Here is an 18,625-nt window from a genome sequence, read left to right as displayed (position 1 = left end):
CATTATAAATATCATTAAATCTCGAGTTGAGTATAAATGTAGCTGAGTTCACAAAATAATATAATTCAATTGGACTGAGTTCAAATAATATTTCAATTCGTGAGGAAAATAGTGATGTAAATTCACAAAAGATTTCAGATAATTGGCACGAAGCCCAAATATGGCAATAAGCCCAATCATAGTGAAAAACAATAAATCTTTATCAATTACGCGGTAAAAATATCAACTGGGATGGACCAAGTCACAATCCCCAATAGTAAATGACCCCGCGCTCGTCATACAACGCGTGTCTCATCTCAACATAGCAGTATGTTGTGCAATCCGGGGTTTCAAACCCTCAGTGCATCATTTAAAATCATTACTCACCTCAAGACGGTCCAATGTCTACTCCGCTATGCCCTTGCCTCTCGAATTTACCTCTTCGCGCGTCGAATCTGGTCAAAACCACAACGAATACATTACAATAGGCTAACGGAATATAACCCAATCGAAAAGACTCGAAAAATATCGAAATTCACGAAATTCGCAAAACCCGAGCCCCGGGCTTACTTCTCGAAAAATTACGAAAGTCACATCACCGGATTCGTCGTCTCGCCACGAGTCCGTACATATAAAATTTACCAAAATCGGAGTTCAAATGACCCCTCAAATCTTCAAATCTTATTTTCAAATCGCTAGGCCTAAATCTTCAATTTACTCCTCAAAAACATATAATTTAGTCGGATTATTTCTTGACAATTCAATATTATGGAGTAGAAATAATCACATACCTCAAGATTTCCCAAGATTTCTTGCTAAAAATCGCCCAAAATCCGAGCTTGGAAGTCAAAAAATGACCAAACTCGGACTGCTGGACATTAAATCTGTCCAGAAATTTTCGGTATTGTTCACGCGGAGCACTGCTCATGCACGTGAGGTCACTGTTCACGCGTGGGTACTGTTCACTGCTGCAGAAAATACAGCAGCTTTTAAGAAATTTGCAGCACAACCATTTTTCACTAAAATGGCTCTAACTCCATCATACAAACTCGGAATTAGACGATTCTTGTTCCTATGAGTCACAAATAATAATACAAACACAACCCTTCAATCGAAACTGAATTCGGAGCTCGTTTGCCCAGTTCAATACCCATTTCGCTCGTTAAACAATTAACTCACATTTCACGTCAAAAACCCAATCACGACTTGATGAAATTAAACCAAAATTTCAGATCAGTCCTATAATTCATGATTTAAATTTTGGAAGTCTCGAAATCAAATTTGGATCTCTAGAACTAAAAATGAACCTTTAGATCATTACATTTATGCTCAAAACGGCAAAAATCTTCCAAAAATGACCCGTTGGGCATCCGAAACACACCCGAGGCCCCCGGGACCCCGACCAATAATACCAACCAGTCCCAAAATACATTACGGACTTGCTCGAGGCCTCAAATCACATCAAACAATGCTAAAATCATGAATCAACCTCCAATCCAAGTTTTATGAATTTTAGAATTTCCAACTTCTATTTCCGATGCCGAAACCTATCAAATCACGTCCGATTGACTTCAAATTTTGCACACAAGTCCAAAATGACATAACGAAGCTACAAAAATTTCTGAATTCCATTCCGACTGTCGGATCAAAATTTCACCTATCAACCGGAAATCGCCAAAATACTAACTTCGCCAAAATGAGCTAATTTCTTCACCGGACCTCCAAAATTAATTCTGATTGCGCTCCTAGGCCTTACATCATCCCCCGAAACTAACCGAATCATAGGAATTCAATTCCGAGCCCTCTAACTCACAAGTCAACGTCCGATTGACTTTTCCAAACTAATTCTTCCTTAAAGAGACTAATTGTCCCATTTCATACCAAACTCGATCCGAATTGACTCAAATTCACCAAGTACACATATTGAAACATGAATAAGCATTTAACGGGGAATACGGTACGAAAATACAGGAAACGACGGTTCGGGTCGTTACATTCTCCCCAACTAAAACAAACGCTCGTCCTCGAGCGAGTTAAGAAACATACCTGGAGTTTCAAATAAGTGCGAGTACCTGCTCCGTATCTCCTACTCGGTCTCCCAAGTAGCCTCCTCCATGGGCCGACCTCTTCACTGTACTTTCACTGATGTTATATCTATTGATCTCAATTTTTGAACCTGTCGACTCAAAATAGCCACTGGCTCCACATTATAAGTCAAATTTTCATCTAACTGTACTGTACTGAAATCTAAAATATGAGACGGGTCCCCAATGTACTTCCGGAGCATGGACACATGGAATACCGGATGAACACCCGACAATCTAGGCGGCAAAGCAAACTCGTAAGCCACCTCTCCAATCCTCCTAAGTACCTCAAATGGTCCAATAAACCGCGGCCTCAACTTCCCTTTCTTTCCGAACCTCATAACACCCTTCATCGGCGAAACCTTCAGCAAAACCTTCTCGCCTTCCATAAATGATACATCTCGAACCTTCCGGTCCGCATAACTCTTCTGACGCGACTGAGCTGTGCGAAGTCTTTCCTGAATCACCTTCACCTTTTCTAAGGCATCCTGGACCAAATCTGTCCCCAACAACCTAGCCTCACCGGGCTCAAACCAACCCACTGGAGTTCTACACCGCCTCCCATATAAGGCCTCATACGGTGCCATCTGAATACTGGACTGATAGCTGTTGTTGTAGGCAAACTCTGCAAGTGGTAAAAATTCAACCCAAGAACCTCCAAAATCAATCACGCAGGCACGCAACATATCCTCCAATATCTGAATAGTACGCTCGGACTGTCCGTCCGTCTGAGGATGAAATGTTGAACTCAACTCCACCTGAGTGCCCAACTCGTGCTGAAAAGTCCTCCAAAACTGAGAAGTGAACTGAGTACCTCTATCCGAAATAATAGTAACTGGAACACCATGCAACCGCACAATCTCCTGAATAAAGATCCTAGCCAGCCGCTCCGCAGAATATGTGGTACACACCGGAATGAAATGCGCTGACTTGGTCAGCCTATCCACAACGACCCAAATCGAATCAAAATTCTTCAAAGTCCGAGGAAGGCCACTCACGAAATCCATAGTAACTCTCTCCCATTTCCACTCAGGAATAATCATCTGCTGAAGCAAACCGCCCGGTCTCTGATGGTCATATTTCACTTGCTGACAGTTGAGACACTGAGACACATATCCCACAATGTCATTCCTCATTCTCCTCCACCAGTAATGTTGTCTTAAGTCCTGATACATCTTCGCAGCACCCGGATGGATGGAATACCGTGAACTGTGGGCCTCCTCAAGAATCAAATCTCTAAGCCCATCAACATCGGGCACACATATACGGCCTTGCATCCTCAATACACCATCATCACTTATAGTCACATCTTTGGCATTATCATGCTAAACTCTATCCTTAAGGACAAGAAAATGCGGATCATCATATTGGTGCTTTCTGATGCGATCATATAAGGAAGATCGAGAAACCACACTAGCCAATACCCGGCTAGGCTCAGAAATATCTAACCGCACCAACTGATTGGCCAAGGTCTGTACATCAACTGCAAGAGGCCTCTCCCCAACTGGGATGTAAGCCAAACTCCCCATACTGACTGCCTTTCGGCTCAACGCATCGGCCACTACATTGGCCTTTCCCGGATGATATAGAATGGTAATATCATAGTCTTTAAGTAACTCAAGCCATCTCCGCTGCCTCAAATTAAGATCTTTTTGTTTAAATAAATGCTGAAGACTGCGATGATCAGTGAATACCTCACAAGATACGCCATATAAATAGTGCCTCCAAATTTTTAAGGCATGAACTATAGCAGCCAACTCCAAATCATGAACAGGGTAGTTCTTCTCATGGGGCTTCAACTGACGAGAAGCATAAGCAATAACTCTACCCTCCTGCATTAGCACACAACCAATCCCAACTCTGGAAGCATCACAATATACCGTGTATGAACCTGTAGCTGATGGTAACACCAACACTGGAGCTGTGGTCAGAAGTGCCTTGAGCTTCTGAAAGCTCTCCTCACACTCGCCGGACCATACAAATGGGGCACCTTTCTATGTCAACTTGATCAAAGGCGATGCAATAGAAGAAAACCCCTGAACAAATCGGCGATAATAGCCTGCTAGCCCAAGAAAACTCCGAATCTTTGTGACCGAGGACGGTCTAGACCAACTCTGCACTGCTTCTATCTTCCTTGGATCAACCTGTATACCCTCGCTGGACACTATGTGTCCCAAAAATGCCACAGAACTTAGCCAAAATTCACATTTGGAGAATTTTGCATAAAGCTTCTCCTCTCTCAATCTCTGCAACACTACACGCAAATGCTGGGCATGCTCCTCCTGGCTACGCGAGTACACCAGGATATCATCAATGAATACAATAACAAATGCATCCAGATAAGGCTGAAATACACTGTTCATCAAATGCATGAACGCTGCTGGGGCATTGGTCAGCCCGAAAGACATAACCAAAAATTCATAGTGACCATATCTAGTCCTGAAGGCAGTCTTGGGAATATTCCGACTCCCTGATTTTCAACTGGTGATAGCCCGAACGGAGATCAATCTTAGAAAATACCCTCGCTCCCTGAAGCTGATCAAATAAGTCATCAATGCGAGGCAAAGGATACTTGTTCTTCACTGTTACCTTATTCAACTGCCTATAATCAATGCACATTCTCATTGTGCCATCTTTCTTCTTCACAAATAAAACAGGTGCACCCCACGGGGACACGCTAGGCCGAATGAACCCCTTATCTAGGAGTTCCTGAAGCTGCTCCTTCAATTCTTTCAGCTCTGCTGGTGCCATACGATATGGCGGAATAGAAATGGGCTGAGTGCCCGGCACTAAGTCAATGCCAAAATCAATATCCCTGTCCGGCGGCATGCCCAGCAGGTCTGCAGGAAATACATCAGGAAAGTCCCTCACAACTGGGACAGAATCAATACTAGGAGTCTCAGCTCCAACATCCCGCACAAAAGCCAGATATGATAGATAACCCTTCCCAACCATACGCTGGGCTTTCAAGAAAGAAATACTAGGGCTTTCAAGAAAGAAATTACCACGCCACTCGATCCTCGGAACACCCGGAATAGCCAAAGTAACTGTCTTAGCATGACAGTCTAGAATAGCATGATATGGAGATAACCAATCCATGCCCAGAATAATATCAAAATCTACCATGCTCAACAGCAGTAGATCAACTCGGGTCTCCAGACCCTCAATAATCACAACACATGACCGGTACACACGGTCCACAACAACAGTATCGCCCACCGGGGTAGATACATGAACAGGTAAAGAAGGAAACTCTCGGGGCGTACCCAAATAATAAGCAAAATATGAGGACACATAAGAATAGGTGGAACCGAGATCGAATAATACAGAGGCATATCTGTGGCAGACTGGACAATTCCTGTAATGACATCATTTGAAACAATAACATAAAAAAAACAGGCCCGTCCACCGCCTGATCGACCTTAATCCCTGTAAGCAATAACCGACTCACCAAAATGCCTCAAACTGGAACCAATATAGCACAAAATCGTGCAATCAACTTATTTAATAGCAAACTCCCCAACTTGGCTCAAAGACATAGATCAAAACGCACTCAATAAATCATAACGCACATACTCTATTATTGTCGTAATACCATAGTGAGATTGAACTCACTCCTTCATAAGCTTGTGGAAATACAAATCATCTAGAATTTTAACTCTTCTGCAATTCTTGCATTCACTCACATAACAGTTAAGCCCACTCTCTAGGCGACCAAATTAAGATTTCAACGCATATTCTTTACTTGTAAATGAGATCTTCTAATAGACAGTATAAGAATCGCACCACCTTAGAACACTCCTCAGGAGATAACCCACATGTTTCACTTCTAATTAATATTTTTGTATACCTTCCACCGTCATTCACATTACACAATCACTTAGTCTTCCTAAGTCTAAACTCATACCGTAACATGAAATTTACTTCACTCCTAACAGGAGACATGAAAGGATTCTTCACGCGCCCATAACTCGGGGATACACATCAGATCACAATGAAAATAAAACACTTAATAGATCATCTATTATCCTGACGCCCTTCCTCGTCACCTCCAAGTCATATAGATATATCTCGCAGTACTAACATACTCCCCACGTGGCTATCCAACGATCATTCCCACTAATAGGGACAATACCGGACATATAATTTCAAAACTCTTGCTCGCACAATCAGCACTTCAGTGCTCGAGCCATAGGCAAGGATCCAGCCTCAAGTCCTCCAGACTGGTATAACATCAAACTCATAGCGATTACGTCTCGCCCTTCGTCCGGGGAATTACAAGCCATCAAGGCACATCTAATACTGAGCGCTCGTTCGCGCATACGAACACGTAGATGGAATTGTAAGAGTTACTTTTTTTCAGCTGAATCAAGGACGCACGATAAGAATTCAAGAGTATGAAGTTTTCCTAAAGGTTATGCAGCCTCTCAAGGAAAAATACAGACGTCTCCGTACCGATCCGCGAGACTCTACTAAACCTGCTCATGACTCGCGAGACCTAGTAACCTAAGCTCTGATACCAACTTGTCACGACCCAAAATCCCAACTCGGTCGTGATGGTGCCTCTCGTGAGGACAAGGCCATCCAATCAACAAAACAGTACATCTCTTTATAATTACTTAGCAAGAATAAGTCTAAATCATGGGCAATATAATCTTAAATGCGAAATAAACGTGATAGAACAAGGAAAACCCTCCCAACTCAGCCCGAAATCGGGGTGTCACAAGTCATGAGCTACTACAGAGTTTACTAATATTTTACAAAGTCTGGAATTATCATAAATAACAAAGATAAGGGAGAAAACGGGGTTGCGGACGTCAACAGCTACCTCGTTACTCCTAGTCACCGCCTGGTCTGGAAAGAATCAGCGCTCAGGAGCGAACTCAGCTCTGCCTGTATCTGCACACATGGTGCAGGGAGTAATGTGAGTACTCCGACCCAGTGAGTAATAAAAATAAATAACGACTGAAAACATGAAATCTCATAATGGCACAATATAGCGCTATCCCAAGCAGTAAAATCAGTTATACAGTAAAATAGTGAGTATCAGATAATTCTTCTTTTAAAACAGTAAAGACAAATAATTTCCACAGTAAGGATAAATCAAAAGCTTGCCCCTCGGGCTCAATATGTAAATCTCAGTATAGTATCAGCCCCTCGGGCTCACTCCCAACTCACCAGCACACAACATCAGCCCCTCGGGCTCACTCCCAACTCACCACACACAAGCAACGGCCTCTCGGGCCCACTCCCAACTCACCTGGGTACCCTGCGCTCACTGGGGGTGTGTACAGACTCCGGAGGGGCTCCTACAGCCCAAGCGCAATATCAATAGGCCTGAAAGCCTTCACACATCACACACGAGGCCTGAAAGCCTCCTCATATAACACTCGAGGCCTGAAAGCCTCCTCACATCACTCAACATATCCTCACGTATGGCCCTCGGCCTCAATCAGTCCAGAAAATAATCATAAGCCTCTTGGGCATCAGTAAAACAATAGTGCTCAGCTCAACAACATTATAAATATCATTAAATCTCGAGTTGAGTATAAATGTAGCTGAGTTCACAAAATAATATAATTCAATTGGACTGAGTTCAAATAATATTTCAATTCGTGAGGAAAATAGTGATGTAAATTCACAAAAGATTTCAGATAATTGGCACGAAGCCCAAATATGGCAATAAGCCCAATCATAGTGAAAAACAATAAATCTTTATCAATTACGCGGTAAAAATATCAACTGGGATGGACCAAGTCACAATCCCCAATAGTAAATGACCCCGCGCTCGTCATACAACGCGTGTCTCATCTCAACATAGCAGTATGTTGTGCAATCCGGGGTTTCAAACCCTCAATGCATCCTTAAAATCATTACTCACCTCAAGACGGTCCAATGTCTACTCCGCTATGCCCTTGCCTCTCGAATTTACCTCTTCGCGCGCCGAATCTGGTCAAAACCACAACGAATACATTACAATAGGCTAAGGGAATATAACCCAATCGAAAAGACTCGAAAAATATCGAAATTCACGAAATTCGCAAAACCCGAGCCCCAGGCCCACTTCTCAAAAAATTACTAAAGTCACATCACCGGATTCCTCGTCTCTCCATGAGTCCGTACATATAAAATTTACCAAAATCGGAGTTCAAATGACCCCTCAAATCTTCAAATCTTATTTTCAAATCCCTAGGCCTAAATCTTCAATTTACTCCTCAAAAACATGTAATCTAGTCGGATTATTCGATGATAATTCAATATTATGGAGTAGAAATAATCACAAGTGACTTACCTCAAGATTTCCCAAGATTTCTTGCTAAAAATCGCCCAAAATCCGAGCTTGGAAGTCAAAAAAAATGACCAAACTCGGACTGCTGGACATTAAATCTGTCCAGAAATTTTCGGTACTGTTCATGCGGGGCACTGTTCATGCGCATGAGGTCACTGTTCACTGTTCACCTGCACGGTTACTCTTCACGCGCGGGTATTGTTTACTGCTGTAGAAAATACAGCAGCTTTTAAGAAATTTGCAGCACAGCCATTTTTCACTAAAATGGCTCTAACTCCATCATACAAACTCGGAATTAGACGATTCTTGTTTCTATGAGTCACAAATAATAATACAAACACAACCCTTCAATCGAAACTCAATTCGGAGCTTGTTTGCCTAGTTCAATACCTATTTCACTCGTTAAACAATTAACTCACATTTCACGTCAAAAACTCAATCGCGACTTTATGAAATTAAACCAAAATTTTCAGATCAGTCCTATAATTCATGATTTAAATTCTGGAAGTCTCGAAATCAAATTTGGATCTCTAGAACTAAAAATGAACCTTTAGATCATTACATTTATGCTCAAAACGGCAAAAATCTTCCAAAAATGACCCGTTGGGCATCCGAAACACACCCGAGGCCCCCGGGACCCCGACCAATAATACCAACCAGTCCCAAAATACATTACGGACTTGCTCGAGGCCTCAAATCACATCAAACAACGCTAAAATCATGAATCAACCTCCAATCCAAGTTTTATGAACTTTAGAATTTCCAACTTCTATTTCCGATGCCGAAACCTATCAAATCACGTCCGATTGACTTCAAATTTTGCACACAAGTCCAAAATGACATAACAAAGCTACAAGAAATTCTCGGAATTCCATTCCGACCGTCGGATCAAAATTTCACCTATCAACCGGAAATCGCCAAAATACTAACTTCGCCAAAATGAGCTAATTTCTTCACCGGACCTCCAAAATTAATTCCGATTGCGCTCCTAGGCCTTAAATCATCCCCCGAAACTAACCGAATCATCGGAATTCAATTCCGAGCCCTCTAACTCACAAGTCAACGTCCGGTTGACTTTTCCAAACTAATTCTTCCTTAAAGAGACTAATTGTCTCATTTCATACCAAACTCGATCCGAATTGACTCAAATTCACCAAGTACACATATTGAAACATGAATAAGCATTTAACGGGGAATGCGGGATGAAAATACAGGAACCGACGGTTCGGGTCGTTACACTTTCATTCTAAATGTTGTGAGCTCAGTGCGTATCTAATATAGACTTGGGTTTAATACCCCCGAGTCTTAGTATAGGTTACTTAGTATGCCATAAACAGTTAAAATTTCAGTGTTCATAATCAGTTCAAGAATACATGTCTCAGTCTAGTCCTATTCAGCATTCCAGTATTATGTAACTCAGTGTGATTCAGTATTTCACTATCATGTATTGCAGTATGATTCACAGTTCCTGATTTTAAATTCCTGAATGTTGAACAACTGTATTTGGGCCTGAGGCTGTAGTCTATGCTTTATGCATGTTTGGGCCGTAGTTTAGGCTTTATGCATTTTTGGGCCTAAGGCCGTAGTTATGTATTGTATATTTGGGCCTGAGGCCATAGCTTGTACACATATATATTGGGCCCGAGGCCGTAGCTTATTCAGATAAACAAGTTGTTCATCATTCAGAAGAGGGAGTATTCATATCCTTACTTCCTTTGTTCAGTTCAATTATTAGTTATCAGTTCAGTTATCAATTATCATTTCAGTTTCAGTTTCAATAGTTATCATTTTAGTTATCAATTATCAATTCTTAGTTATCAGCTTAGTTTCAGTTTCAGCATTTATAATTTTTTCTTTCAGTTGTTTTACATACCAGTGCAATTCAAACGTACTGACGTCCCTTTTGCACGGGGCCTGCATCTCACAATGCAGGTAATGATTTACAGGTTGATGATTCTGAGTGCTAGGATTCTCGCACCAGCTATTTGGTGATCCCCAGTTCTTTCGGGGCATTATCATTACTTTATAGTCTTTCAGCATTTACAGATAGTCAGTGTTTTCAGTACTTCATTAGAGGCTTCAAAGACTAGAGTAACAGTTAGACAGAGTCTCAGGCTTTTCATGTTATGCTATGTTGGCTGCAAATATGTTTCAGAATTGTATTACTATTTCCGCACCTTCAAATACATACTTTACCCATCGACCTTGTCCCCAAAACCCTCTTACACACCTCTTAAATACGGGAATAATATTGCACACCAAAACTTTTAAAGGTGTATCAATTACACACCACTTCGGTGTTTGACCATATCTGCTCAAAGATTGCTCTTAAACGTGCCAATCAGCATCTGCCATGTGTCAAATCGAGAAAAAAACTGGAAAAAACCTCTGCACCCCCCACCCCCCAAAAAAAACCCTCTCTTCTCATCTTCTCAAAGGAAAAAAAATACAGAAAAGAACCCCCCCCCCCTCCTCCTCATCTTCCTAACCCCATCATCTTCTCCATCACCACCAACCCTTCCACCACAAGAACCTTCTTCCCTAACTATAGATTTTTAACATCTATCACAAATCCTTATACAAATTTCAAATTCAAGCTCAAACCCAAAGCTTCAAACTTGTTAATGGTGTTTTTTTGAATTTTATCAAAATTAATTACCTAAGTAAATTTTTACTCAACAATAATTACGAATTCAAACTAATTTTTTAGGTCATGAAACACCAAAATCAACAAGACCCGATTAAATTTTTAAGCTTTTTCAAAAAGTCAATAATGATGATTTTTACAAGACCAATAGCTCATATGTTCTTCTTCTTTTTTCTTTTCTTCTTAGTCATGGGGTTGGAGAGATGAAACATGAGGGGTAGATAAAACTAGGATGGGGATTGGGGAAGAAGACGAACCAGGGGAGGGGGGAAGAGAAAACGCTGGGTTTTGGAGTTGGGGAAGAAGACATGGGTTATATTTTTTTTTCTTTAATTTAAAGGAAATAGTTAAAAAAGGGGAAAAAAATTAATTTCAGGTGAATTTTTTAGTTTTCACGCGCCTCTTTTATGTGTAATACAAGCGTGTGACAGATGGCAAAAGAGGTGTGTAATTGACACACTTTTAAAAGTTTTGGTGTATAATAATATTCCCGTGTTTAACAAGTGTGTAACAGGGATTTGAGTACAAGGTCAATGGGTAAAGTATGTATTTTGCCTTTATATCATCCAGACTTTCAGCATATCAGCATGTGTTAGTTTATCTTCCGCATTCAGTATGTTATGATATCACATGTTGATTCAACCAGCCAGTTGGTTTGCTCGGTCACATGTAGTCAGACACCGAGTGTCGTGTTACGTCCAGGCCCAGATTCGGGGCATGACACATAAAATTTTAGAAACTTTGTATAATAATATACATATATAGGTGTAATAATAAATTTTAAATAGCTACTTCAATAGTCGGTTTGGTTTGATTTTTTCGATTATTTTTTTATTTAAATCAAAATCAAATCAAATTTGTTTGGTTTTTCAAATTCAAAATCAAAACCAAATCAAACCAATTTTTTTTGGTTGGTTTGGTTCGATTTTTTAAATTTTTATGAACACCCCCTAATAGTAATCAATTTTTTTTAACTACCTTAACCTAACTCGAGAAACGAGTCTTTTGAGGTCAATATAAAAGTCTACTGCTACTTTGCAGCAAAATGAGCTAGAAATTTTTATTACTGTATTTTTTTTATCCTAAGAGAATAATAGAGGTCAAAATACAAGAATCAATATATCCAAGTTTTAAGATTGTGTATTGAAAGTTTTATTTAATAAAATACTACTCGTATAAATTATCAACTTTTACAGTTAAAATGTTTTTCTTTTAAATCGTAAAAAAATGTTATAACTCCTTAAACCGAACTGCTGTCATCAGCCAAAAAATTTCAACGCGACACTCGATTTGGTAGAGCATGTTGGAAATCCGACAAACTAATTAAACTCCTCTTTCCCCTGCCTAGAACTTTTCTTTGTTACTTAATCACGTAAATGACAATTGCTAATTACAAAACCAAAGTAACAAACCCCACATAAACACCATCTTTTTTCAGCATGTTAAACATTGATTACATTATAACTAGGGTAATCTCTATGTTTGAACTTATCCTTTTACCAAGATACTGACTGTTCCCATAAATGACTGCAAACAAAAAGAAACATTTTTATATCTACTAATGAATCTTGCTTTTACTTCACTTCACTTTGTTTCAAGTTAGAACTTCACTATCATTTCTCTCTTCAGCTTCCAAGATTTGTTTTGGGTCAAAAAATTGTTTCTTTTCTTGTTTTTTCAACTTCTGCAAATAGGCTAAAATTCTGGGAATGTCTCTGAATTTCCATTGACTTCAATGAGGAAGCAGCACACAACTTTAACAAGATTTGGGCGCAAGGTAAAGGGTTCATATCAATCTTTTGGATTAGGTGTAAAGTTAGCTGCAGTAGTAATCTTGGGTCTTTGTTTTGTTTTCATTTGGTCTGTTTTTTCACCTTCTTCTTATTCAATAACATATCAAAGAGAAAACTTTGATGATATTAGAGAACCCATTTCAGCTGCAAATAGAAAAAAGGTCACTTCTTTAGTTCCTTCTAACAAGAAATCAGAACCCCATAAAGGTCATGTAGTTAATAAAGAAGATAAGAAATTGAAACATAGATCAAGTTCTGGTGAAAAAAAGAAAAAATTTGATGGTTCTTTGCCTTCAAAATCTGGTAATAATTGGCATAAAAATGAGAAAAATGGAGTTGATAGAAAAAGAAAGGTTGAGGATCTGAAATTACCCAAAAAAGTTGATGAGGTGAAAGATCAAATTTTGGAAGGATCTGAAACTGAGGAAGAGAAAATAGAAAACAAGAAACAAGAAGAAGAAAAAGAAGTAGTTGAGGGTAAAGAGAATGTTAAAGAAAAACCAAAAAATAATAAACAAGAAGGAGAAGAAGACGAAACAGTTGATGGTAAAGAGAAAGAGGAAACAGATACTAATAAAGAAGATGAAGAAGGTGGAGTAGATGGTAATGAGGAAGGGGAAGGTAATGGTGAATTGACTAATTCTGAGGAGTTGGATCAAGAGGTTGCTGAGAAAGTGGAAGATGAGGATGAGAAATCTAGAGATACCGAGAAGAAAATGAAGAAGAATTTAGGACCGCTATTCGACCCCGAAGCACATTATACTTGGAATTTGTGTAGTACTAAAAGCAAGCACAATTACATTCCTTGCATTGACATTGAAAGTGTCAGTGGAAAGTTGCGTAATTTTCGGCATCGCGAAAGAAGTTGCCTTAAAGCATCTCAAATGTGTCTTGTTCCCCTTCCTCCTGATGGTTATGAGACTCCAGTAAGCTGGCCTGAAAGTAAGTTAAAGGTATAGAACTCGAGCCCATCTTCTCTAAATACAGCTTAATTCTTCTTTCTTTCTTATGTTAAGTTCATAGTAATATTTGCAGATACTTTATAAAAATGTGGCACACCCGAAATTAGCGGCGTTTGTTAAGACAGAAAGCTGGGTGGTGGAGTCTGGAGAATATCTCACTTTTCCATTGAACCAATCTATGCCCAAAGGTGGAAGTCAACATTATCTAGATTTCATAGAAGAGGTGAGTTCCTTTTGTTGACTCATGTTTCTCTAGCAGTCTTAGTGCTCTAAAGTCTAATGATTATCTTATACAACAAAACTTCATACATATGGTTGAAGTGACAGAGTCCAACATTGTCTTTGAATCATCATACTACAGTTTAAAAGTATGATATTTTTCCGTTAGTTGAGAAGATGAAAGATAACTTGCCTTCACCGTGTTTAATGCTGGTGCAGTAGCTGGTTGTAGTTGATCTGGAATCGGTTAAATCTTTGTTAATTATGTTTCTTCTGTTGAAGTAGCTCGATTCAGAATCAAGGTGTATGTCTGGGTCGTTTGAGAATATTGCTATCTGTTGTATGATTATTTACTAATTTAGATGTCAATTGAAATTTTAACTGCAAAATCTCTACTTGTGTTTGATGTGTGAACTGATATTGGAGATTGATAGATGGTACCAGACATTGAATGGGGGAAGAACATCCGTGTAGTGCTGGATATTGGGTGTAAAGATTCAAGCTTTGGGGCTTCTCTACTCGAGAAAGGTGTATTAACACTTACTCTAGGCTTAAAAGATGACCTAGTGGACCTAGCACAAGTTGCGCTTGAGCGTGGTTTTCCAGCAGTAGTTACCCCATTCGGAACTCGGAGGCATCCCTTTCCTAGTGGCGTCTTTGATGCTATTCACTGTAGTGATTGCCATGCGTCTTGGCATTCTAATGGTTAGTGTTAAAGTTAATAGGCTAGAGATTTTTTTTTCCGTTTCTGTTTCTTTGTCCATAATATCAGGAGGTTTAATTTAGTTTACTTTCAGGGGGGAAGCATCTTATAGAGATGAACAGGATTTTGAGGCCTGGAGGTTATTTTATTTTGTCTTCAAAGCACAGTAGCATTGAAGTTGAAGAAGGTTTGTCCTTTATAAGTCAAGAATAACAGCTTTTGCTTTTCTGTTTTTCTTTCCGTTCAGGTTAGTTAAAGGCTATTTAATTACACTTTTGCATGTTTTACTCCAACCAGTAAATACCTTCCTGAATGATGAAAATGCCTTTAGCTCACTGTACTTTCCTACAGTAAAACCATTTCGGAAGTGAACACTTGTCCTCCACTGTCACGGGATACTTTAGTGGAATCATGAAATCGTCGCCTCTATTTTCACTTTTAATCTCAAGCTTCTTGTTCTTGCTAATGATGACTTCCTGATATTCTCATATCACTCAAAAGACTTGCTATTGAACTCATATTAGTTTCACTAAAGAAACTCTCAATTTGGATGGATGGATCATTTTCTGGCTTGTAGCTTGAAATTATTTTGCATCGTTATTAAGACTTTTTCCCGTGTGTGGAAACTTGAAAGATGAACCTTCATTGTGTGATCTCTGGTATGGTTCATCTTTTTAAATTTTTCAATTTTGCGTGTTCTGCTTTTTTTTTTTTAAGCATGTATTTAAGCTAGCCCATTTTGTAGAGGACTCATTCTTATAAATTTTACCTTCTTTTCCAGCTATGTCAACGCTGACAGCTTCAATTTGTTGGAATATCCTTGCTGATAAAACTGATGAAATCAGTGATATCAGGATTAAGTTATACCAAAAACCGCAAGCAAATGACATATATCAGTCGAGGAGGAAAAAAGTTCCACCTCTATGCAAAGCAAACGAGAACCCGGATGCTTCCTGGTGAGTTGCAAAAGCTTGAGTTGGAATACTTGTCTCTCTCTCTTTGGTCAATATTGCATTTCCTTTGCACATACTTCTGCTACTGCATATGGACGAGTGATCTTGGGAAATAAGTGCACAACTCATTATTTGTATCTCCTGCAAAATGTGTTCCTTTCGTCTGTTAATCCCCTGCAATTAAAACGTTTTAGTCATTAGAAGATTTTGATGTGGCTGGATACCACTGTTGAACGACCTGTCTTTTACTTTAGTATCATCAATGAGGATTGAGAGCAAAGCCTTCGAGCGTGATGCCTGCTTTTTATTTACATATGTGTTCTTGCCTTGAAGTGGATTTCCTCTCGCTTAGATCAGAGCATGCTATATCATTATTTAAATAAGCTATACTCTCTCAGAATTGGTAAAATAAGCATGTTTTATAGTAAACCTAAGAGTCAAAAACACATAATTTGTGAAATTGCTTTTGTTTCTTTGCCTGAAAAGAGAAGCAGCGTTAATGCTGTGGAAAATATCATGCTTCTATTAATATAATAATATTTGATTTTTTTGAGAAAGAATACTGACTATTGAACACCATTGATGCAAGCAATTATTCCTGTTCGTCATTCTTAATACTTTCAAATGTTAAATTTTAATTGATTTATGCGCAACAGGTATGTGCCAATTAAATCTTGCTTGCATAGAATTCCTGAATCCATAGAACAACGAGGGACCGAATGGCCTGAGGAATGGCCAAAGAGACTTGAAACTTTTCCGGACTGGATGAATAATAGAGAGAAATTGATCGCAGACAGTGAGCACTGGAACGCTGTTGTTAACAATTCTTATCTAGTTGGCTTGGGTATTGATTGGTCCAACATTCGGAATGTAATGGATATGAAAGCCATCAACGGAGGGTAGGCTATTGATCCTTCCACTTCTTCTGATTGTAATATTGTACTGCATTCTATTGCCACTACAAGTATGCTAACAACTGAGTAAAAAATACACAGATTTGCAGCTGCCCTTGCGCAGCACAAGGTTTGGGTGATGAATGTGATCCCTGTACATGCACCAAATACCCTTCCCATAGTCTTTGAGCGAGGACTTGTTGGCGTGTACCACGATTGGTGCGAGGCATTTGGTACTTATCCGAGATCGTATGACCTTCTACATGCAGATCATCTCTTCTCAAGGCTTAAAAACAGGTTAGCGACCTTTTCGCCTTTAGTTGTTCACTTCGTTCAGTTTTCCCCTCCTAATTTTTTATGGATCATTCTCTTTTCACCAATCCAAGTGCACAAGTAATTGTTCTTATAACTTTAATCTATGAAATTGAATTTTAATGGCCTAGCAAACATGGTTGTATTTGGCATAAATGCATCATTGAACACTATTTTGTTTACCCCATTGAACTTTTGTTGCAATATTAAAGTTGACTTGCTTCTTGATGTTTGGATTAAACCCATGAGGTTTATGGTCTATTTCATTCCTAGTCGTCATAATTAATGCGAAAGGAGATTCATACAAGCAGTTGCAGGGGGGCTGCATGCGTATTCCTCCCTCCCCATGTCCACCTGAATGATGTTCTACTGCTTAGATAGATTCATTTTCTGTTAGAAAAAAAGGGAAAAAGATAGGGATACGCTGTCAATAGCAGATGAGTAAAGGTGACTAGTTGTTGCTGTTCCCTTGACACTAAACAGGAATCACATCCAAAATCTTTTCTGGCATCCCACCATACTCTGGTTGTATTGTTTATTGTCCCAGATATTTCGTCGGATGCCATAGGGTTTTGGAGTCTAACCAATAGAGATTATTCTGTTTGTCATTCTTCTTGATGTTCCACACACTTGCTATTTTGGAACACTCAAGAAATTAAATAAGTTATACTATTCAGTTACATAATTCCTATAGTATTTGTGTGTTATCTTACTAAAGTATGATAATGGTAAACAAACCTTTAAAGCTTTTAGAATTTCTTCTCCATCTGAAGTCGCAACCTAGTGGGAATAAAGCTTCAAACTTTCCATTTATAGACTTTAAATTTTTCATTTGTTTTCATGATCATTCATTGCAGGTGCAAGCATCCCATAGTGATTGTAGTTGAGATGGACCGCATATTGCGGCCTGGTGGTTGGGCAATTATACGTGACAAGGTCGAAATACTTGATCCGCTAGAGAGTATACTGAGAAGCTTGCATTGGGAGATACGAATGACATTCGCAAAAGATAAGGAAGGCATCCTTTGTGCACAAAAGACCATGTGGAGACCTTGATGAATGGAGCAAATCTTTCGCTTTCCATTTTCCAGATCTTCCCTGCAGAAGTATCGAGGCAAGTCATTTGATTATTTGGATAAGCAAGAAGGATACCACTTATGGTTCCAGTCTTACAATCATTCTTTACAAGATCTGCTGTTTATCCATTCGAGATTGTCTATACGTCGAGTAACACATTGTCACTACTGCTAACAGTTGTGATTTCTTGTACCGATTTCTTGGCCTCAGTCTTTACATACTGGAAAAGTAATGATCTCTTGTAGTAACTAGTGCGAGTGATCTATTTTTGCTCTTACAATTGATTGAATCGAACATTTGTGCATAAATTGTAATATGTTTTTTTTCCCAACCTCATGTCCGTTGTTAGAGTATTATATGAACCGTATACTATGATGTGGTTTCTTTACATCTTTTGTTGCATTGTAGAAGGGTAATAGGTCGTAGTATGTTTTTCTGATCTGTTCCGGATTTATTAGGCTAGCCGGCTAGTCTTTGATTCTTAGAGTGCTAGTATTAGAGTTGTTTTTAGTACTATCTTCCGCTTTGGTTTTCTAGTACCCTATCATGTTACTACTTGTTGCTATTGCTTTTTTCCAGTTGTTTTTTTTTGCGTCTTCTTGTTGATTTTTATTTGTTCTTATTCTTCCTCTCGAGTTGAGGGTCTTTCGGAATAGTCTTTCTGCCTCCCCAGGTAGGGGTAAGGTCTGCATACACATTACCTTCCCCAGATCC

At 39.2% G+C, this 18,625-nt stretch overlaps 1 protein-coding gene across 1 annotated transcript; it reads left to right on the top strand.

The window, feature by feature from the left end:
• The first annotated feature begins 12,393 nt into the window (after positions 1-12,393).
• LOC104247355 (probable methyltransferase PMT28) lies at positions 12,394-18,299 on the top strand. Its single transcript, XM_009803347.2, has 8 exons — positions 12,394-13,745; positions 13,828-13,977; positions 14,408-14,678; positions 14,771-14,863; positions 15,458-15,632; positions 16,286-16,528; positions 16,625-16,819; positions 17,692-18,299. The coding sequence occupies exons 1-8, from the start codon at positions 12,735-12,737 to the stop codon at positions 17,888-17,890; spliced, it is 2,337 nt and encodes a 778-aa protein (XP_009801649.1). The 5' UTR covers positions 12,394-12,734; the 3' UTR covers positions 17,891-18,299.
• Positions 18,300-18,625: the final 326 nt, after the last annotated feature.

The sequence above is a fragment of the Nicotiana sylvestris genome, chromosome 4 (assembly GCF_000393655.2).
Source record: "Nicotiana sylvestris chromosome 4, ASM39365v2, whole genome shotgun sequence".
Lineage (NCBI taxonomy): Eukaryota > Viridiplantae > Streptophyta > Magnoliopsida > Solanales > Solanaceae > Nicotiana > Nicotiana sylvestris.
The sequence above is the reverse complement of the archived record's forward strand: the minus strand, read 5'-3'. Positions and strand labels throughout refer to the sequence as shown.

Coding starts and splice junctions, on each gene's coding strand:
- LOC104247355 (XM_009803347.2), top strand. CDS start 12,735: ATGAGGAAGCAGCACACAACTTTAACAAGATTTGGGCGCAAGGTAAAG. Junction 14,679..14,770: donor TGCGTCTTGGCATTCTAATG/GTTAGTGTTAAA, acceptor GTTTACTTTCAG/GGGGGAAGCATCTTATAGAG. Junction 15,633..16,285: donor GAGAACCCGGATGCTTCCTG/GTGAGTTGCAAA, acceptor TATGCGCAACAG/GTATGTGCCAATTAAATCTT.